General features: G+C 43.9%; 1 protein-coding gene across 2 annotated transcripts in view; it reads right to left on the bottom strand.

The window, feature by feature from the left end:
- LOC142139674 (V-set domain-containing T-cell activation inhibitor 1-like) overlaps window positions 1–22289 on the bottom strand; it is a 35535-nt gene extending 13246 nt beyond the window's left edge. Inside the window, exons 1-2 of one of the 2 annotated variants that reach the window (XM_075197486.1) lie at window positions 22214–22289; window positions 8200–8264 (exon numbers count right to left, since the gene is read on the bottom strand). In XM_075197486.1, coding sequence (XP_075053587.1) covers window positions 8200–8264; window positions 22214–22245 — 97 coding nt within the window. In that variant the 5' untranslated portion in view covers window positions 22246–22289. Of the gene's footprint in view, window positions 1–8199; window positions 9296–9326; window positions 10555–22213 lie in introns of those variants that run through there. The other variant, XM_075197487.1, reaches the window with a different exon arrangement.
- Window positions 22290–23697: the final 1408 nt, after the last annotated feature.

The following is a 23697-nucleotide window of genomic DNA, read 5'->3' as shown; positions in this document are numbered from 1 at the left end:
TAGTACACTCCAGAGGAGAACCAACACAGTCAATGATGGCAATAGACTCAGCGGATAGTACACTCCAGAGGAGAACCAACACAGTCCAGCAAGGTATGCAATACACAGCACAGTCAATGGGAAGTATGCATACCGTGGTTCAGGAGAAGGCAGTCAGACAGGAGTGCAGAGATACCTGAAGGGCAGGAGGCCAGCAGGATACAAGTCCCTGGATGGGAGAAGCAGGGGTCTAGCAGGTGCAGCGCACAGGTAGGTAGACCAGCAGGGAACACAGGAAGGAGTGGAGAGCGGATCAGCAGTAGATGGATGAGTAGCGCTGAGAAGTAACAGCAGCGGGTCTCTGCGGGAACACGGAGGTAACCAATAGCAACCAGCAGGTGCAGTAACGATGGGACACCGGAGCAGAGATGAACTGGAACCGATGATCACGGAGAGTAGCGGGTAGCAATAGTGGCAGCAGACTCAAGGAAACACGGTAGAGTAGACAAGAACTGAAGACTGAAGCGCACAGAGGCAGCGGATAGGAATCAGCTAAACAGTCACGATGAAACACAGACGGGTTGCAGGTTGAAGACTGTAGTGCACGGAGGCAGCGGATAGGAATCAGCTAGCAGTCACGATGATGAAACACAGACGAGTTGCAGGTTGAAGACTGTAGTGCACGGAGGCAGTGGATAGGAATCAGCCAAACAGTCACGATGATGAAACACAGACGAGTTGCAGGTTGAAGCCTGTAGTGCACGGAGGCAGCGGATAGGAATCAGCTGGCAGTCACAATCATGAACAGGTGAGTGGATGTGGTTGAAGCCTGTAATGCACGGAGGCAGCGGATAGGCATCAGCTAACAGTCCCAATGATACATGGTAGAGTAGAAGTGGTTAGAAGACTGTAGTGCACGGAGGCAGCGGATGGGAATCAGCTCACAGTCACGATGATACAGTAGATGGTAGAAGTGGTATGGGAACCACAGTAGCAGAAGTGGTTTGGAAACCACAGAGGTAGAAGTGGTTTGGAAACCACAGGAATCAGCAGGGCTGAATAAACAAGGAAACACAGGAACACCTTCAGAGACTCATGGGGAATGAGACTCCAAGATCAGGCAACGTGGTGTTGACCACAGGTGCTTAATATAGGGAGGTTGCCTGATCTGCCAATTAAGTTAAAGGAACATACACTGGAGGTATAGAAAGGGCTGCGCATGCGCAGTCCCTCAGGATGGAGGACGGCCACGGTTCCTAAATGTCCGGGAAGAAGCACTCACAGTCCGGTGAGTGACAGTACCCCCCCTTTTAAAGGTGGGCACAGAACGCCTGGAACCGGGCTTGTCCGGATTTTTGGAATAAAACTTCTTCAGAAGGGCAGGAGCATTAAGATCTTCAGCTTTGATCCATGAACGCTCTTCAGGACCAAAGCCCTTCCAATGAACGAGGAAACGGAGGACTCCTCGCGAAATTTTTGCATCCAATACCTCAGTAATCTCGAAATCCTCCTCCTGATGAACTTGAACTGGCTGCGGTGCTGAGGAAGGAGTCGAGAAACGGTTGATGATAAGAGGTTTGAGCAAGGACACATGGAAGGCATTGGAGATCCGAAGATTCTTAGGAAGAAGAAGTTTAACACATACTGGATTGATAACTTGAATGATCCTATATGGACCAATAAAACGAGGGGCGAATTTCATAGATGGAACCTTCAAACGAATATTTTTGGTAGATAACCAGACACGATCTCCAATTTTTAGTGGTGGAATAGCCCGCCTCTTCTTATCTGCGAAAGACTTATATTTGTTAGATGTCTTCTTTAAACAGGTTTTGACCTGAGACCAGATATTTTTGAAGGTCTGACAAGCAGTCTCCACAGCAGGAACTTGGGTGGGCGGGAGGGCAGGAAATTCCGGAAAAGACGGATGGTGACCGTAGACCACAAAGAATGGAGTTTTGGATGATGACTCATGGTACATGTTGTTATGGGCGAATTCAGCCCAAGGGAGCAATTCTACCCAGTTGTCTTGGTTGGCTGAAGAGAACATCCTAATAAAAGTCTCAAGATCTTGATTGACTCGTTCCGTTTGTCCGTTAGATTGCGGATGGTAAGACGATGAGAGTGCTAATCGTATGCCCAAGGTTTTACAAAGGGCCCGCCAGAATCTGGAAACGAATTGTACTCCTCTATCTGACACAATCTCAGACGGACATCCATGGATGCGGAAGATTTCTTTAATGAAATGTTCAGCCAGAGTAGACGAGGAAGGTAAACCGGACAGAGGGACGAAATGAGCCATCTTCGAAAATCTGTCTACCACTACCCAAATAGTATTGTGATTCTTACTTGGTGGCAAATCAGTAACGAAATCCATACTAATATGGGTCCAAGGCTTGGACGGAATGGGTAGTGGTCGCAGCAACCCTGCTGGAGTTCTGCGGGAGGATTTGAACTGAGAACATAAATCACAGGAAGCAATAAACTCTTTGACGTCTCTCCTCATTGAAGGCCACCAGTAACTACGAGAGAGAATCTCAAAGGTCTTATGTTCACCGGCGTGTCCAGAAAAACGAGAGGCATGGAACCACGAAAGGATTTTCCTCCTCAGAGTAGGAGGCACGAGGGTCTTCCCAAATGGTAGCATTTTGGTGGATGAAGCAGCCAGAGAAATACATTTGGGGTCTAGAATAGCATGGTTGGGAACCTCTTCTACATCAGAGGACGTCACAAAAGCTCGAGATAGAGCGTCAGCTTTCTTGTTCTTAGCAGCTGGTTTGAAGGTTATAATTAATTCAAAACGGGAAAAGAAAAGAGACCATCTTGCTTGACGAGGGTTCAAGCATTGAGCAGATTGCAAATATGACAAGTTCTTATGATCCGTGAAGATCGTCACCGGATGGCGAGCTCCTTCCAACAAGTATCTCCATTCCTCTAATGCAGCTTTGATGGCCAGCAACTCCTTGTCCCCGATAGTATAGTTTTTCTCTGCGGGCAGAAGACCCCGAGAGTAGAAGGCACAAGGATGTAATTTTTGTTGCTCCGAGCGTTGGGAGAGAATAGCTCCTAAGCCCACATTAGAGGCATCTACTTCTAGGAAGAAGGGGAGTGTCACATCAGGTTGTCGCAGAATGGGAGCAGACGAGAAGGACTCTTTGAGGATTTGAAAGGCTTGGAGAGCCTCAGATGACCATTGCTTAGTATTAGCCCCTTTCCGAGTTAAGGCCACAATGGGAGATGCAATGGATGAGAAGTCTTGAATGAAGCGTCTATAGTAATTGGCAAAACCTAAAAAACGCTGGATGGCACGAAGAGTAGTTGGCTGAGGCCAATGTAGTACAGCATTTACTTTGTCTGGATCCATCTTCAGGCCAACTCCGGAAACTATATACCCCAAGAATGGAATCTGGGGTAACTCGAATGAACATTTTTCCAATTTACAGAACAACGAGTTTTTCCGTAGTCTGGAGAGGACCTCTGCCACATGTTGGTGATGAGAAGGCAGGTCCTGTGAGAAGATCAATATGTCGTCCAGGTAGACAACGACACATACATATAATAAGTCCCGAAAGATCTCATTGATGAAACCCTGGAAAACCGCGGGGGCATTACACAGCCCGAAGGGCATTACTAAATATTCGTAATGCCCATCTCTGGTGTTAAACGCGGTCTTCCATTCGTCACCGGAACGGATTCTAATTAAATTGTAGGCACCACGAAGATCCAACTTAGTAAATATCCGAGCTCCCTTGATGCGATCAAATAGCTCAGTGATCAGCGGAATGGGATACCGATTCTTGATAGTAATGGCGTTGAGTCCACGAAAATCTATACAAGGGCGTAATGATCCATCCTTCTTTTTGACGAAGAAGAACCCAGCTCCAGCGGGAGAGGTGGAAGGTCGAATGAACCCACGCTGGAGATTCTCCTGTATGTACTCAGATGTGGCTTGAGTTTCAGGTAACGAGAGAGGATAGACCCGACCCCTGGGAGGAGTCTTGCCAGGTAGAAGGTCGATCGGACAATCCCAAGAACGATGAGGAGGAAGACGTTCAGACTGAGCTTTATCAAACACATCGGCAAATGAAGCATACTGAGGAGGGAGTCCCGGGGAGGAAGATGAGATGGAAGATTGCTGTACTTTAAGAGGAATAACTTGAGAGAGACAACGATGGTGACATTCAGGCCCCCAAGACGTAACTTGAGGGGTGCGCCAGTCAATCTGGGGAGAGTGACATTGAAGCCATGGAAGGCCTAAGACAATCGGACTTGTCGTAACAGGAAGAATTAAAAACGAAATTTCTTCATGGTGTAGTACACCAATCTGAAGGGTTACTGGAGACGTACTCTGGGTGATGAGACCATTGATGAGACGTGATCCATCTATAGCCGTCACAGTAATGGGTGTTTTTAAAGTGATCACTGGTAGGGACCATTGATTCACTAGTGATTTAGAAATGAAATTTCCTGCTGCTCCGGAATCAATCAATGCCTGTGACTCAAAGGATTTGGTAGCAAAGGAAATCGTAACATCGAAAGCGCAGACTTTAGATTTCATAGACAATGGAGAGGACTCCAGGGACCCTAACTTCACCTCTCCAGAACTAGTTAGGGCCTGGCATTTCCCGATTTCTTAGGGCAAGAACTGAGCATATGTGTGGAATCAGCACAATAGATACAGAGTCTATTCTTTACTCTTCGTTTCCTCTCTTCTAAAGATAATTTGGAACGTCCTATCTCCATGGGAATCACAGAAGGTGAAACTGGACGAAATTGAGGGTTTAAACGAAGAGGTGCTTTAGCAGAAGTTGTTTTCTCAGATTCTCTTTCACGAAATCTCATGTCTACACGATGGCAAAGAGAGATCAAATCTTCTAGTGACGAAGGAAGCTCTTGGGTAGTCAGTGCATCTTTAATTTTATCGGAGAGCCCCTGCCAGAAGGCGGCAACTAATGCTTCAGTGTTCCACTGAAGTTCAGAGGCTAAGATCCTAAATTGAATGACATACTGTCCTACTGTATGGGAGCCTTGTCGCAAACGAAGAATGCTGGAAGCAGCGGAGGTCACACGACCTGGTTCATCGAACACACTTCGGAACGTGGAAATGAATTTGGCACTATCTTGTAGAATTGGATCGTTTCTCTCCCACAGAGGGGAGGCCCAAGCCAGGGCTTGTCCAGAAAACAATGAGATAAGATAGGCCACTCTGGAACGATGGGTAGAAAAATTTTGAGGTTGGAGTTCAAAATGGACTGAACATTGGTTAAGGAAACCTCTACAAGTTTTGGGGTCCCCGTCATATTTTGACGGAGTAGGCAGGTGAAGCGTAGGAGCTGTAGACACCTGGGATGGCACTGGGGAAACGGAGGAAAGCACAGGAGCTTCAATACTAGCTGTAACAGTCTGTCCAGATGTTCCTTGGGAGGTTAACGATTGGTAACATTGAAGTAACAGCTGTTGGCGAGCATCCTGTTGCTCCACACGGCTGACCAGATGCTGCAGCATCTCTTTAGCAGTAGGTTCCGTATCTGGGTCTGTCATGGCCTGATCTTACTGTCACGGGCACTAGGAGTCTTTACCCAGGGATCACCAGGTGATAGGCTTACCAGAGCAGTATAGGTGGTAATATGGTACTCTGGTAGCAGGGTGATCACGGAACAGGAAATAGCAGATGATGAGATGCTCAGGAAAGTCTATGACTAGCAGCACTGGCAATATGGAGGTAGTAATACACGAGGAACTGTATGGACAAAGGACACGTGAAGGTAGTCAGTGGTCTGCGGTAGCAAGTTGTACCACTGCTATAGTGAGGAGGAATGTCCAACAGAAACGAGGAGGTGATGAGAGTCAGCGGTCTGCGGATAGCAAGTTGTACCGCTGTCTGAGTGAAGGAATGGAATCCAAGTGGAGGTATCCGGGGAGTCAGTGGTCTGCGTTAGCAAGTTGTACCACTGCTATGTGAGAGGATACTGGAACAGGTGAAACTGTAAACAGGAGTCAGTGGTCTGCCACTAGCAAGTGGTACTACTGAATATATATGTGAGGAGGTGCACGGGGAGAGACTGCAACACAATATATACACGGGCACCTTGACTTTGATCCACAGTAATATGCACAATATAAATGTATAAATGACTGAACAACACTGCCAATATAGAAAGTCTCTTGAAGCAATCCGGCATGAGATAACACAGTCAATGATGGCAGTAGAGTCAGCAGATAGTACACTCCAGAGGAGAACCAACACAGTCAATGATGGCAATAGACTCAGCGGATAGTACACTCCAGAGGAGAACCAACACAGTCCAGCAAGGTATGCAATACACAGCACAGTCAATGGGAAGTATGCATACCGTGGTTCAGGAGAAGGCAGTCAGACAGGAGTGCAGAGATACCTGAAGGGCAGGAGGCCAGCAGGATACAAGTCCCTGGATGGGAGAAGCAGGGGTCTAGCAGGTGCAGCGCACAGGTAGGTAGACCAGCAGGGAACACAGGAAGGAGTGGAGAGCGGATCAGCAGTAGATGGATGAGTAGCGCTGAGAAGTAACAGCAGCGGGTCTCTGCGGGAACACGGAGGTAACCAATAGCAACCAGCAGGTGCAGTAACGATGGGACACCGGAGCAGAGATGAACTGGAACCGATGATCACGGAGAGTAGCGGGTAGCAATAGTGGCAGCAGACTCAAGGAAACACGGTAGAGTAGACAAGAACTGAAGACTGAAGCGCACAGAGGCAGCGGATAGGAATCAGCTAAACAGTCACGATGAAACACAGACGGGTTGCAGGTTGAAGACTGTAGTGCACGGAGGCAGCGGATAGGAATCAGCTAGCAGTCACGATGATGAAACACAGACGAGTTGCAGGTTGAAGACTGTAGTGCACGGAGGCAGTGGATAGGAATCAGCCAAACAGTCACGATGATGAAACACAGACGAGTTGCAGGTTGAAGCCTGTAGTGCACGGAGGCAGCGGATAGGAATCAGCTGGCAGTCACAATCATGAACAGGTGAGTGGATGTGGTTGAAGCCTGTAATGCACGGAGGCAGCGGATAGGCATCAGCTAACAGTCCCAATGATACATGGTAGAGTAGAAGTGGTTAGAAGACTGTAGTGCACGGAGGCAGCGGATGGGAATCAGCTCACAGTCACGATGATACAGTAGATGGTAGAAGTGGTATGGGAACCACAGTAGCAGAAGTGGTTTGGAAACCACAGAGGTAGAAGTGGTTTGGAAACCACAGGAATCAGCAGGGCTGAATAAACAAGGAAACACAGGAACACCTTCAGAGACTCATGGGGAATGAGACTCCAAGATCAGGCAACGTGGTGTTGACCACAGGTGCTTAATATAGGGAGGTTGCCTGATCTGCCAATTAAGTTAAAGGAACATACACTGGAGGTATAGAAAGGGCTGCGCATGCGCAGTCCCTCAGGATGGAGGACGGCCACGGTTCCTAAATGTCCGGGAAGAAGCACTCACAGTCCGGTGAGTGACATGCACTTTGTTCTCCACCGAACTCAGCCTGACTTCCTGGAGCATCTCTGCAACCTAAGGAGAGGCTGCAGGGTGCCCAAATCTGCAGGAGAGTTTAAATCTAAAAGCAGCCCAATCAAGCTCCTGTTGGACTGGTTTAAGATTGTGCCTCTCATTGGATGGTCGAAGCATTCATGGGCATTCCTACTCTGTGTACTGACAAAAGCGGGAGGACATTGGGCTTGGTCCCTGCCTTGTTGACAGAGGATTTAAAGGTGTGGGAAGGGAAGATGAAGAATATAGCCCCTTTATGGTAGGGTTAAGTAATAGGCTCTTATGTGGTTAACTCCACGGCTGTAGTAAAATGTATACTATGCCTGTGTAATTCGTACATCTCTCTCTCTCTTTCTCTCTGTGTGTATATATATATATATATATATATATATAGACATATATATATATATATATATATATATATAAATAGAAAATATAAATTTACATTTGTACTTTTCTAGCCGTCTGCCTAAGTGATTCTAAACTTATAGTACCCTCAGCCAGCACAGCGGCCTCTCGTTTGGTCAGCTGGCTCTGAGAGATAAATATAAGCCAGGTATTCTCACGTCCCACACAATATGGAAATGATTGTTTTACTTGTCCATATTTCTGCCACATATATCCCTGAAATCCCAATTTATACATCACAAGACAGAACTGTGTTTTGTTTATAGAGAGGAAACGGACTTACCTGCAACACTGAGTCCAATAATCAGGGCGATGGCGCCAATGAGGAGGATTATAATAACTATCATGCTGGGTGTAAAGAGAGTAGAGTTAGTGTTCAGCTTTCACACTTCATTTGTGTCATTATATTCACTCTGAGAGATCTCACACTCACTGTCACCTTACTGCATTCAGCGCACAACTATATATTATCAGACTCCACACTGGATTTAACCATGTCCTGGACCATTCTGGTTGTAACATTATATAGATATTTATATTATATAATCACAGAAATAATATATGGGATGATTCAGCCCCTGCTGTAGATTATATGGATATTAGAAGTCACAGAGAAGTTCTTTGTATGAAAAGACAAGGCTCTGATTTCTAATCTTCATAATAATTTACAGTGGTGGACGCTGCAATATTCATTATAACACACATATTCCCAATGCACACGGATGACATCAGAACTCACTGTTTATACAGATATTATTTACAGGTGTTTATACATTACCATCAATTGTGTATTATATATTCACTAACAACATCATGTCAATGATGACAGTAACCTTCCATTACTGATAGCAGAGGTGGATATGAAACTAGTTTGGCTGCATTCTGACAGTCTTGGCAAAGGATTTGGCCTGAAACAAGGACTCCGATAACAATCCTGTACCCCCTGATCAAGGCGAGATCTACGTATTTCCTGGTGGCTTCTGCATCAGAATGAAGACACATTCCCCCTATGGGCTACTTATCATTCCCATGTCTTTGCTTGTTGCTTGGCTCTTCATCATACACCTAAACTTCCAGTTTGTGTTTATCATGTGTGAAAGTCAAATAATTGTATAAAGTCATTTCAAATTAATAAACATCGATTTAATTGGCTTTATGTGAAATTATGCGAATAGCACGCTACGGTGTGGAAGGGCTTATTACGCAATAACACATGATTGTTATTGAATGTTATTGAGGTTAATAATAGCGTAGGAGGGGAAAAAAACCAAAAAACTGGATTTTAGTGCTTTTTTACATATAAATCAGAACCCAAAACCCGAAATCAGAAACAAAACCTTTCGTCAGGTGTTTTGGCAAAACAAATCAGAACCCAAAACCTCAAGCTAATCAGAACCCAAAACCCAAAACACAAAACACTAAAAGTGCCCGGTGCACACCCCTAGTTTTATGTACCACAAACTGTATATAAACCAGGCACTGAGACCATCGTTCAGGCTACTTTGACCACAGGACTGAATGACTGTGTGCTGGTACCAGTGCGCTGCATATGTATCATCTGTACTTTATTTTATTTAATGGTTATGTGTTACGTGCTATAAAATCTCTTTGTGCGCAGAAATCACATTCATCACAGCGGACAATATTTATTGATAGCGACCAAACGAACATAACACATGAGGATCTCACCAGACAAGTGGTTGTTTTGTTTTACAATATGGATGAAGAGGAATACAGAGGTTAAGCTGGGTACACACTACAGGGTTTTCGTCCAATAATTGGACAAATCAGCCGACATCCGACTGTTTGATCAGATATCTTGTAGTGTGTATACTTACACAATGATCTAAAGTCGCCCCAAAGTGCCGATCATTGTGTCGTTTGGTTGGTCGTACTGTTTGATTTTTGCCAACCAATCACCTTCCAATCCTGCAGTGTGTATGAATTCACCCGACTATCGGCCAATAATGTATCTCAGAGTGACAGGTCTCAGTCTGCCTGCTGCTGATCTTGTCATGATCCACGGTCTCTGTCAACTGTCTGCGGCTGTTTTGCTTTAGAGAAGAGACTGATATGGATGGTACGGGCTGCTCCCCCCTCTCTCACCCAGCACATGTAGTCTTAACCCTCTGTGTGCTGGCTGGAACGGATAAGATTAGTGCAGCGTCTGTGGGGTTAAGCTTCAGCTGCCGGAGATAAAGCTGTCACACTGAATTTACGGCCAGCTTACAGTTCTGCACTCGGCACAGTGCTGTGTCAAGACAGGCTGCCCAATACAATTGCCGGGCTGAATGTCTCTCAATGAATTAAGACCTGAGCTGTCACTACCTTGCAGCCGATAATTTTGACAGATGAGGAGCAGAGATCTGATGATAATCGTGTATAGTGTGTACACATCAATCGGTATGCTGATCGGGATTTTTTTAATTTATTCTGTCGGTATATCGTTAATCGTTTACTTTTCTGTAGTGTGTACCCAGCTTTAGTAAGTGAATAGCTGATAACACAAAGATTACACAAACACCTCTTGTAATAGACTGTCTGCAGTAACACCTGGTACCCTCACAAAACAAGATCCATATCAGACTCGTATTGCAGGTATGATGACACAGACAGATAACTCCGCACATTGTCACATTCGCTCAAAACAACACGGAAGAAAAATGGTGTAAATGCGGCTTTAAAACAAACAAACAGAAAGTGATTTTAGCTAATGTGTATTTTTGTACAGTCATGGCCAAAAGTATTGTTTTTCACCAACTTTGTTGCTTCAGTGTTTTTAGACCTTTTTGTCAGATGTTGCTATGTTATACTGAAGTAATATTACAAGCATTTCATAAGTGTCAAAGGCTTTTATTGACAATTATATTAAGTTTATGCAGAGAGTCAATATTTGCAGTGTTGACCCTTCTTTTTGAAGACCTCTGCAATTCGCCCTGGCAGCTGTCAATCAACTTCTGGGCTACATACTGACTGGTGGCCGCCCATTCTTGTCTAATCTATGCTTGGAGTATGTCAGAATTTGTGGGTTTTTGTTTGTCCACCTGCCTCTTGAGGATTGTCCACAAGTTCTCAATGGGATTAAGGTTTGGCCATGGTCCCAAAATTTTTATGTTTTGATCCCGAGCCACTTAGTTATCACTTTGCCTTATGGCAAGATAATCCATCATGCTGGAAAAGGCATTGTTCATTACCAAACTGTTCTTGGATGGTTGGGAGAAGTTGTTCTTGGGTGATATTTTGGGACCATTCTTTATTCATGGCTGTGTTCTTAGGCAAAATTGTGAGTGAGCCCACTCCCTAGGTTGAGAAGAAACCCCACACATGAATGGTCTCAGGATGCTTTACTGTTGGCATGACACAGGACTGATGGTAGCGATCACCTTTCCGTCTTCGGACAAGTGTTTTTCCACATGCCTCAAACATTCTAAAAGGGGATTCATCATAGAAAATGACTTTACCCCAGTCCTCAGCAGCCTACAACATGTACTATTTGCAGAATATCAGTCTGTTCCTGATGTTTCCCTGGAGAGAAGTGGCTTATTTGTTGCCCTTCTTGACACCAGCCCATCCTCCAAAAGTCTTCACCTCACTGTGCATGCAGATGCACTCACACCTGCCTGCTGCCATTCCTTAGCAAGCTCTGCGCTGGTGGTGCCTTGATCCCGCAGCTGAACTTTGGGAGACGGTCTTGGCACTTGCTGGACGTCCTTGGGCACCCTGAAGCCTTCTTCACAACTATTGAACCTCTCTCCTTGAAGTTCTTGATGATACGATAAATGGTTGATTTAGGTGCAATCTTACTTGCAGCAATATACTTTCCCGTGAATCCCTTTTTGTGCAAAGCAATGATGACTGCACATGTTTCCTTTCAGGTAACCATGGTTAACAGAGGAATGATTTCAAGCATCACCCTCCTTTTTAAAGCTTGCAGTCTGTTATTCTAAATCAATCAGCATGACAGAGTGATCTCCAGCCTTGTCCTCATCAACACTCTCACCTGTGTTTTTTGGGATAAAGTTCATTGTCATGGCAAAGAGGGACTTTGAAACTTATTGCAATTCATCTGATCACTCTTCATGACATTCTGGAGTTTATGCAAATTGCCATCATAAAAACTGAGGCAGCAGACTTTGTCAAAAATAATATTTGTGTCATTCTCATACCTTTTGGCCATGACTGTATATAGAAGAAACGGGTGCATGGAAAAAAATGCTTATATTCAACCGCTAAATGTATAATAGACGCGTAACTGCGACATTCCTAGGAAAACTGGACATAAATGGGGGAATTTAATTGCCTGCATTACTGCCAAAAGTAACACAGCTTGCTCACTATTACGGATATCGCGGTAATAGTGCGCATTATTACTGTTAATACGGTAATCTTTAACGCTGGTTTTTGCTCGCAGCTCAGGGAGCCGCGAGCAGAAATCCGGGTTAAATATATACCGTATTAACGGTAATAGATTTAGCATCGCGCTACTTGCGGCAGAATTGAATTCCCCCCAAAAAGTGTCTCAGATATAAACAGCGTGTAATACAGAAAACAATGTACACAGAAGCCTTCCAAAAATAGTCACACAAAATAGTTGGTATAAATCCTTTTGTACAAACATGTATGAAAAAATGAGATTCGACTAAATAGAATTAGGGAAACAGCCCGTAAATAAAAAAATAAAAAGTCACGTGGGGGGCTCAGACACCATTTCACCCGGTCGTAACCATTTCTTTGTTATTTTTGCTGTAAATGTAGAAATATTGGGCCTGAGTCATTAAGGAGAGCAAAACATGAAAAATGAGTTGCTTTGCACCTGGGCAAAACCATGTTTCATTGGAGGGGGAGGTAAATTTAAAATGTGGGGACAGATTTATAGTTGATCATGTCCTAGATCAGCTTTAAATTACAGTGTAAAAATAAAGCTATCAAGTATTTGTGTGTTATATGAAAAAACTGTCAGTATTTAACTTATGTGCAAAGTAATAAACTAATTTGCACCCCTTGCATTGTAATATGGTTTGTCTTGGAGAACATTTACTCCTTTTTTTGCCTTACTTTCATTAATGACTCAGGCCCATTGTGTTTTATGTTGTCACTTTTTCTTAAATTTTCTATATTGAATACAAAGAAACTGAGTAATGGAATATTTAGTAACCAACATATTTTGATTCAGATCTGCGCATCTTCACCGAAAAAACACAACACACGTATCTAGATTTCTGCACGTCTTACACTTACATCGCCTTACGCCTGTAGAGGTGGAACAGGGAAGGAGCCCAGCACAGTAAGCGCATGTTCACCTAATTGCGTCTCAAGTAGACCTGATCAGGCGCTGGCTGGGAGCTATCAGCCTAGGGGGTGCACAGGTGGCCGCATCATAATGACGCGGCCGCATCGCGTGTCCCGTGATGCAGCCGCCTGTGCGCTGACGCGGCCGCATCGGATGCGGCCACCAGTAACATAAAAAAAATTATTACATCCACGGCGGGGGACAGGGGGAGGCGGCCGGCCCGAACAGCCACTAGACTGAGCGGCCCGGGTGCCCCCCGGTCCAGCCCGCCCCTGGACCTGATCCGCCTGCCGGGGTAGGGGTATATCTTACAGGTGCTGGAAGGATGGTGCAACGAAATGATGATGACCATCAACAGCACTAGCCGCTTCTGATTGGCTGATAGGGCTTAACACATGGTCAGGTTACCTCATAGTAACACATTAGCAATTGAGCGATTTTATATCTATGTGACCGTCTATTCACATTACTTCAATTACATTTTATACTGCAGGAAACAATATTCCCCGTTTGTTTATTAAAAGGGGAAAACAGGTGTTCGTCTCTAATTGAATTTAATTTGCATTTGTATTCTGTATTTGTGTTTATATTTAACTACATCTTATATTAAAAAGGCAACTTTAGCTTTTAATAATAACTGTCCAGAAGATATTCTCCTTTGTATATATCGCACTTTATTCCATTATTATATTGTGTACTAATAGGGTAATGTATTTACTGCTAACACTGTCAGGTTAACTCATAGTAACACTTGTTGTGCCTGACGTACAGGGGATGTAAATGTTCCAGTTTTACTGCTGGATGCAGCTCATAAATGCACTTTTTATAGTGTTTTTGTTTTCCTACGTACGGTCAGGAGCAAATGAGTCCAAACCACACAGGCACATAGATAATAATATACCTTACTCACCGCTTTAGTGTAAAATTAAATCTTCTCTCTTTATTCTTTCTTATTTATAATCTAACGGGAAACTTTTCTGTCTTTGTAAATCAGTCAGACACAAAATATGACTTTGACCAGGACTTAACTTAGCCACTAACCAATCACAAGCGGCCTGCGTGGGAAAAAGCTTGTGATTGGCTAAGCAGATAATGGCACCCTCGGTTATTCCAGGTGACAGTCATCTGCGACAGCCGCTGGCAGTGGGTGGTTGCATTGGCTTTTATGGGGTGGGACAGTTTCTCCTATTGGATTATACAGAAAGAAGAATTTCCCATTGGATTACACCAGATCAAGGACAGAAAGATGTTATTTTATAAAATGGAGAACGTGAGGTTCTGGGAGTGTTTTATTCAGGCGTTATGGTAAAGTACCTATGTATCTGTGTATTATATTTACCTACTTATACAGTCTTGCATAATGAACAGGAGACTTGTGGACCCAGATACATTATAGTGGGACCACTGTGGAAGCGAAGTTGCCAACCCAGGAATCCCAATATTTATTGTCCCAGCCCTCAAAGCCCAGGGGCTAGGAGTCTCTAGTAGGAGGGGGGGGTCTTTTTTTGCTTCTCCCCCTCCCCATGAATGGAACAGAGTTGACCAGTCTTTGGCTGGTTCCCACTATGACAAGGGGACCCCATGCTCGTGGTCTCCCTGTTATATTGTCCAAGCTGTCCAGTTGGCAATTTGTTCAATTATTGATTTATATATAATGTATGTACAAATTCATTGAAAAGGGTCATGAAAAGTATTTTTCCCACGTGAGTGAGAGAGAAAATGTGAAGTTTTGATTGAGGGGATCTAAAAATCTGTTACGTATACACACAGGATAATTCTTCAAAAAAGGGGAATTGAATAGGCCCCTAAGAGAGAGCCTTGAACACGCCTCATTCTTACCACCGATTATTGTCCAGATAAAGCAGCGTTACTGTAATATTGACATCTTGTGGCGCTCTCAACGAAACTAGATTTGCCTGAAATTCTGCCGCAGTTTTGCACGCCTTAAAATTTCATAGTGTGTGTCATCATTACATGGTTAATACACAAATACACTACATTGTAGCAATGTAAATGAATAATACCTTCTGAACAGAGTGACCCTGTGCACAGTCCCAGAGCTCGTAGCTCTAGGGTACAAACCTTACTGCTAGGGCGCAGCTCGTTCTGCATGCTCCGGTTATTTGTCAGACACATCAGACGGGAATTTCCGGTTCTGACCTTTACACCTGTCACTATAAGATGGATATTACATTGCTTCACTTCTCACTGATAAAACAGACAATATCAGCAGCTCCTTCACCAAACACGCAGACGTTAAACCTTCCCGCGGCCTCCTACATGGAGCAGGGGCTCAGTCCACAGCTATAACATATATATATAGATATAAAACTCTACCTTCAAAGTGAGCGCAGTGGAGTCAGACATTCTGTGAGCTGGGCCCTTATTGTGGAAATGTTTCAATTCACCAGGAAGTGACATCACTGAGACACAATTCGGAGGCTGCCACATTTTATGGGCGGAATCAATAGTCGCGAGCAGACGAACGCGTAATTGCGGGAGGACAGCCTGCCTCTCCCAGGAGTCCGGGGGAGGTACTCGGAATTTGGGAGTCTCCCGGACATTCTGGGAGAGTGGGTTTGAGTATGTTTAAATTCATGCAAGCGAGCAGGTATGATCATGTTTTAGCCATCTCGAAGGAACCACAGAAGCTTGTCCCTGTCTTTATCCATAACAAGAATATTCCCTATAATCATAGTGGGCAAGACTTTATAATAATTCCAAGGGATCCCTTGAAATTGAGCAGGGATTGAGTTGCATCACTCACAATACTGCGCACTAGATCCCAATAATGGGGTTATTACTGGTTATAATACTGGTTATAATGTATTTTGTACATAGTATATGAAAAGAATAAAAGAATAGAGGTATTATATGTACGAGGGATGGAGGGGGCTTTATGCTGGCGATCCGGTGCCTACTTGCACTGCGCCATCTGACATTGGTATTTCTTCCACCCGGCGTTATAGCGACTCGCTTGCGTCTGCGTCTCTTCTGCTAACAAACACTGACTACAACTTTCAGCCTCTGATTTTAGGAACATCTGGAGGCTGCTCCTCAGTCTCTTACCCAACGTCTCAAACACCTTGTGATACATATAAAACCCTCAATCATAACCTCTGTGTCCGGTCATTACCACAGTCTGTGGGAGAGAATTGATCATGTCCATCGTAATTTCAGGGACATGAAGTGAAATCTACAACACGTCATCTCAAAACAGATTGAAAATCTAGTTTAACTTAACTAAACCTAGATTTTAAAAGCACCTCATCCCAGAATGAGTCCAGCTCTCAGGACTCCTGTGGCATTGAGGACGCTGCATTATATAATGATCACATAAATCAGATTCTCTCCGGCATCTACTCATATGGTGGACACGTCAGAGACACGGCCTAGGAGCTGGTCACATACGTGTGGTACCAGCAGAGGTTTCCACATTCATCAGAAAGGAAAATCAACCAACAAAATAATAAAAAAAATAAATTAATTACTACCTGAAACACAGTGAGGACAGTAACAGTAATTTTAGGGAAACAATGAAAATGACGGTTCCCGTTTCTACTACAAGAATATTTAGATAACACCGATAAAAGCACATTTTAGAAATCATTAGATATCACTTTAAACATAATTTTCACATATTAAACATTCTGCATAATATAACAGAATCAGAGCTCTGAAATGTGAACAAATAACTGTATAGTTTATCAATAAATACAAATTAATAGGAATATTTTGAAAAGAAAATAGTGATAGTTCAGTTCAGAGGAGTAAGTGTAAATTACTGGGTGAGATGATCCCTATTACTAGGTGAGATGATCCCTATTACTAGGTGAGATTACGCCTATTACTAGGTGATGATCCCTATTGCTGGGTGAGATGATCCCTATGGTTGGGTGAGACAAGCCCCTATGGCTGGATGAGATGATCCCTATTACTGAGTGAGATTATCCCTATTGCTGGGTGAAATGATCCCTATGGTTGGGTGAGACGACCATTATAGTTGGCTGAGATGATCCCTCTTACTGGGTGAGATGATCCCTATTTCTGGGTGAGATGACCCCTAATCCTGGGTAGATGACCCCTATGGCTGGGTGAGATGATCCCTATTACTGGGTGAGATAATGCCTATTGCTGGGTGAGATGATCCCTATAACTGGGTGAGATGATCCCTATTACTGGGTGAGATGATCCTTATTGCTGGGTGAGATGATCCCTATTACTGAGAGAGATGATCCCTATTACTGGGTTAGATGATCCTTAGTACTGGGTGAGGTGATCCCTATGACTGGGTGAGAGTATTCCTATCATTGGGTGTGATGATCCCTTTACTGGATGAGATGACTAGTATGGCTGGGTGAGATGATTGCTATGACTGGGTGAGATAATCCCTATTGCTGATTGAGACGATCCCTATGGCTGGATGAGATGATCCCTATTACTGAGTGAGATGATCCCTATTGCAGGGTGGGATGACACCTATGGCTGGATAAGACCATCTCTGAACAGAAGCAGTGGGCAGCACAGTGGCTAAGTGGTTAGCACTTCTGCCTCACAGCACTGGGGTCATGAGTTCCTAACAATGGTCTTATCTGTCTGGAGTTTGTTTGTTCTCCCCGTGTTTCTGTGGGTTTGCTCTATGTGCTCTGGTTTCCTCCCACATTCCAAGAACATACTAGTAGGTTTATTGGCTGCTGACAAAATTAACACGTGTGTGTGTGTGTGTGTGTGTGTGTGCAAGGGAATTTAGACTGTAAGCTCCTATGGGGTAGCGACTGATGTGAATGACAAATATGCTCTGTACAGTGTGCTACAGAATTGGTGGCGCTATATAAGTAAATGATGATAATGTGTTACCCCCACCGTCCTCTGTTTGTTGCAGTCTTGTGTCGTTAATGGAACTCATTTACAAAATCAAGTTTGCACAAAATCAAGTTTGGTCCTGACGTGGGCAGCAATTATCATACTTTCGCCTACATGTCCACCAAAGCACACGGGTTTATGGAGCAAGATATAGGAGGAACAGGAGTTCCTTACTACAGATGGAAACAGCGCCAGCCACCAAGTGTAGCGGAGCAGTGTGATTATTGGGTGTTTCTTGCCATGTGAGAGGCGCACCCATTTTCACTCTGCAAAAACTACAAGATTTTTGCCCCAGATTTGTGGTCCCGGAGATCGGGTCTCACCCTATATGTATAATGTACTGCCATGCTTGTTGGATTCTCTGTCTGTTCTATTGTCAATCCTCAAAAATCCCAATCTTGACCCCACTTCTCTCACTAACTACCACCCAGGCCCGGCGCTCCCATTAGGCAAGGTTAGGCACTTGCCTAGGGCGCCGGGCTCTGGAGGGCGCCACAGAATGGTAAATGACTTTAAAACTGTGCGGCGACCGCTGACCATACCTGTCACGGCCGCCGCACAGCATTCAGATGCACGGGGGAGGGGGAAGAGGCTATTGCTCACCACCGCCGCCTCTCTGCTCCGTCTCCTCCCCTCCACTCACTAGTGTCAGTGAGTGGAGGGGAGGAGATGGACCAGAGAGGCGGCGGTAGTGAGACAAGGTAAGGAAAGACGGGGTGAGGGGGGAGGAGGGAGGAGGGCGCCGATTTTTGCGGGGGGGGGGGCGCCGATTTTGTAAAAATGCCTAGGGCGCCATGGACCCTAGCACCGGCCCTGCTACCACCCTATCTTACTTCTCCCCTTTGCCTCTAAACTATTCCCCAACTCCGCTGCCTGGGCATCACCCTTGACTCGTCCCTTTCTTTTATCCCCCAGGTTTAATCTCTCACCCAATCCTGCCGCTTCCAACTTCGTAACATCGCCCACATCCGGCCCATCCTATCCCAGGATGCTACCAAAACCATCATCCATGCTCTCATCATAGCCTGTATTAACTACTGTAACCTCACTGACCTCCCCCTCTCCCACCTCGCCCCCATCAGGTCTATACTCAACGCGGCTGACTCATGTTCCACTCCCCTATAGAATCCTTTTCAAACTCCTTACAATCACCTACAAGGCCCTCTCCCACTTCACTGCACCTTACATTTATAACCTCCTCTCTATTCACACTCCATCCCGTTCCTGCAATCGGCCAATGACCATCGCCTTTCCTCCACCCTGATCACCTCTTCCCACTCCAGAATCCAAGACTTCTCCCAGGCTGCCCTTCTTCATTGGAACAACCTCCCACACTCCATCTGACTGTCCCCTAATTTGGGCTCCTTCAAACGGTACTCAAAACTCATCTTTTCCTTAAAGCCTTCCAGCCATCCCCCTAATCTTCTTCCCATACTTGATTACCTTATCCCACCTATTGAGCTTGATCCCCTTCTCTGATCCCTTTGGGCCTCCTGTCTGTTTGCCCTCCCTCTAGGATGTAAGCTCTTATGAGCAGAGCCCTCTTCCCTCTTGTATCTCTACCTTTTCTTCTGCTTCTACTTCACTATGCAAGCTATGTTTGGAGTGTTTGAAGTCCTGGGGGTAAATGTATCAAGCTGAGAGTTTCCAGTGCATTTGAAAAGTGGAGATGTTGCCTACAGCAACCAATCAGATTCTAGCTATCATTTTGTAGAATGTACTAAATGAATGATAACTAGAACCTGATTGGGTTTCTATAAGCAACATTTCCACTTTTCAAACCCGCCAGAAACTCGCAGCTTAATACATTTACCCCTCGGTAGTATTTGTTCAATCATCATCATCATTTATTTATATAGTGCCAACATATTCCGTAGCACTTTACAATTGGGGACAAACGTAATAAACTAATAAACAAACTGGGTAAAACAGACAAAGAGGTGAGAAGGCTGCTCGCAAGCTTACAATCTATGGGATGTTCGGTACTGTCTTTACCCTGCATGATTTTTGTCTATCTCTGGACAGCGCTGCGGAGATTTTGTAGCGCCCTTTAAATAAAGGCTAATAAGGCTAATAAGAATAATAATTATGCGCGGAACCTCCTCAGATTGTTACCTTTGTGTTACGCCTTCTAGCAGTTCGTGCTGTGCGGGGAATGGAACTAGACAGATTGAAACATTACACAATGACCATCATCAAGACTCATTTACAAAGGAGAAAAAACTGTGGGAACGTCTTATTTTGTAGGGAGGCGTCTAGTTCAGATGGCGACGTCCATGGTGTGCTCAAAAGTTTTTAACCCATCATCGGAGGACCCGGACATATCAGGGTGTTCCTTGGTAATTGAGGATTAGGTGCACTCGTATATCCACGTGTCCTAACAAAAGGGGCCTGAGTCATTAAAGAGAGCAAAGATAAACTAGGAGTACACTTTCTCCTGGACTAACTATTAACAATACAAGGGGTGCAACTAGTTTATTATTTTGCACATAAGTTAAATACTGTCTGTTTTTTCATGTAGCACACAAATATTTGATAGCTTTATTTTTACACTGAAAATTGATCTAGGACATGTCCTATCCCAACTATAAATCTCCCCCTACATTTAAAATCCCCCCCCCCCCCGAATAGAAAATGATTTTGCCAAGGTGCAAAGTTACTCCTTTTTATGCTGTACTTTCCTTAATGAATCAGGCCCATGGACTTTTATACATTGTGGGTGGTGGGTGTTTTATATGGTATAAAAGAATACAAATCTACCATAGTGACACGTGTAATAAAGGCAGTCCAGATGACCCCTCACCATGTATGTAGGACATAAGAGCCTATCAGTATTTTAGGAGTAATAGTATTTGGAATAAATGAAGCATTGGGTAATAAAGTGATAGTATTAGGACATTGATGCGACGTTCCTACTCTTTGCACCGTGCGCACTTCCAGCTGGACTCACTGTCCTACAAAAGGAGGCTCAATGCTACTTTCTGAGGCAGATCTGCAAAAACAGGATCCACGAGGCAAATGAACGGGCACTAACCGAAATACTACATTGGGGCGTTTTTTCTGGCTTGTAATTGACTCCTTCTAAATTCTACAAAACTAGTGTTGTGTGAAAAAAAATAATTAAAAAATGTATATAATACTATTATTGCTATATGGCTTTTGTATTACAGAAAAATATTTTGTACCTCAAACTTGAACATTAAACAGTTGTATCCAGGTAACAATATTTCTGACCACATCAGTGGGTGTGGGGCAGATCACCTTTATGGTGACAATAAATCCAGCTTATAAATTGATATGTTGGTGGAAGGTGAGTCGTAGGGTCCGGTGTCCGCTGTTGTTGCTGAATTCTATGGTTTGATGAGAGGTTGAAAAAAATGGAATAATACCTAGATAAATAGATGGAACAGAGCCGTAGATCTAATCTACTCCCTCCGACTGTGGTACGAGCTGATTACATATCAGTGTCTGAGCCCTTAGTGTGCAAATTAAACTAATGAAACAAAGTGTCTGTAAGTACAACTGATACGGGTTTCATCATATGCACATTGTTCTGAAGTTATATCCAAAATCAATGTGTTTTAAAACAGGATTCACCAATATTTCCTAAGTTATTTTAAATAAAACCATATTAGACAGTTATTATACAGAGGAAACCTATTGTATTTCTGTTATGATTTATTTGTGATATTGACCAAAAGTTCTGTTAGTTTGTGAATATATTATAGTGTCAGAGTGGTTTAAACAGCAGTTTTATAGATTTATAGTTTGTGTTTTGCTGTTCAGTGGTGAAAAAAATACTTTAAACTAAATTTAATAACAATTTTACTGATTTAATAATCCCCAGTGATCAAAGCTCAATAACTTTCAATTCTAACATTAATCTGCTAAAACAACCAACACCTGACAGTGGCTGAACTGTACCACTCACCCGAGACAAAGATACACAATTACACAATTATACACATATATACACATCTAGCACCTTCTGTGATTGTATTGCAACTCAGTAACCACACATATCTATGTATGGTTCTATGTACACAGAATAGTTATACACTCACAATACACAAACACTCACAATGCAAAACACTTACAATACACAAACACTCAGAGACTGCAGACACCACATCCCTCAACTCACATTCTGAAGATAATCTGCCCGGGGGTGGCCATGCTGAGTCCTGGACCTGATCTCTCCACCAGGAACGTCTGAGCTGGGATCTCTCGGCAGAATGACAACCGTCCAGGTATGAGGAAGAGAGTGAGAGAGAGCCAAACCCAAATCTTAATGTGAGGGAGGGATGTGACTATAAGCTGCCCCCAGGTCACATTCCATGTAACCTCTCTATTATCATACCTGTACTGTGCAGCTACGGTGCAGGGAGATGGGCATTTTAGACATTCAGTAACCACATGTAGAACATTGTAGCAGCTGCAAAGAAAATGTCATCTGCCACCAACTGAATAAAGAGTAACAAGGTGGAATTCCACAATATGCTTCAGTAACTAGAGGACTAGCAATAAATGATCAAGACCACAGAAAACCTTGAGATTGGGAGAGGGGGGTTATCTTATACCAGCACATTGGAGAATGCTTTGTGTTTTATGAAAGCTACTGAAACCCTTTAGAATTGCAACAAATGAAATGAGCTCAGACACTGCCAGTCTGAGTCAAGTCATACCTCTAATCAAACTACTGGAAAAGTAGCTGGAGAAGCTGAAGGAGGAGATGAAAGTTAGTGGTTCTTTATTAACTTCGTCAGGAATCAAGGGTTTGCAGCATCTTGACATTGGATCGCTACATTTAGCAACCTTGCTTGATCCTAGGTTTAAGTCACATGTAATGTTTTTCTTTCCAAATGGCACACATCTTCACAGATGTAAACAGCTCCTTGTGAGCAAGCTGTCGGCTCAAGTCGCACGTGACACGTTCCCTGCTTCAGCTTCTCCTACAAATGCTACTAGCAGAAAAAACTTCCCTTTCCTACGAGTCACACTGATGGCTCAACACAGCAGCACACCAATGCAAAAGCTTATGACATCTGGTCAGGCTTAAAAGATTTTCCCAAATATATTGACACCTCTACCATATCTCAATCGGATACACCTTGTATTAGTAGAATGGTGGAGGATTACTTTAATGATAAAGTAGAACTTAGCATCTCAGACAATCCCTTTGAATTTTGGAAAGAAAAAAAATCATGTGGGCAGGACCAAAACAACTGTAGTTGGGGCCAACACAAAAGTTGACAGGATTTAGAAATACTAGAATGTCATTGTAGTAACATTTAGCAAACCCGAGATGTGATTACTTAAGACACTGTGGGTCATCTCTAAAGCAATGCAGGGCAAAAGCTGTGCCCGTTGATTGGTGGTGGTTTGAATTAATAAGAGTGCAGGGAGGTTTGGCAGACAATGGCATAAGTGAAGGGGAGAGCTATTTTGAGTGTTTTGCTGGTGATATAGTAAGTGCAAAGCAAGACAGTCACCCAAATTCAGGACTGCCCTACCAGACTCAGGACAGTTGGCAGACTTTCCTGCTCTCTCCTACCTGTTATTGTCACTTTCACTACCTGTGGCTGCTGGTGTCTTTAGAGCAGTTGCTGCTTGTCTGAATCCTGGAAT

This window comes from Mixophyes fleayi, chromosome 2 (assembly GCF_038048845.1).
Source record: "Mixophyes fleayi isolate aMixFle1 chromosome 2, aMixFle1.hap1, whole genome shotgun sequence".
NCBI lineage: Eukaryota > Metazoa > Chordata > Amphibia > Anura > Limnodynastidae > Mixophyes > Mixophyes fleayi.
Note: the sequence above shows the minus strand (reverse complement) of the source record. Positions and strands in the feature narration are given on the sequence as shown.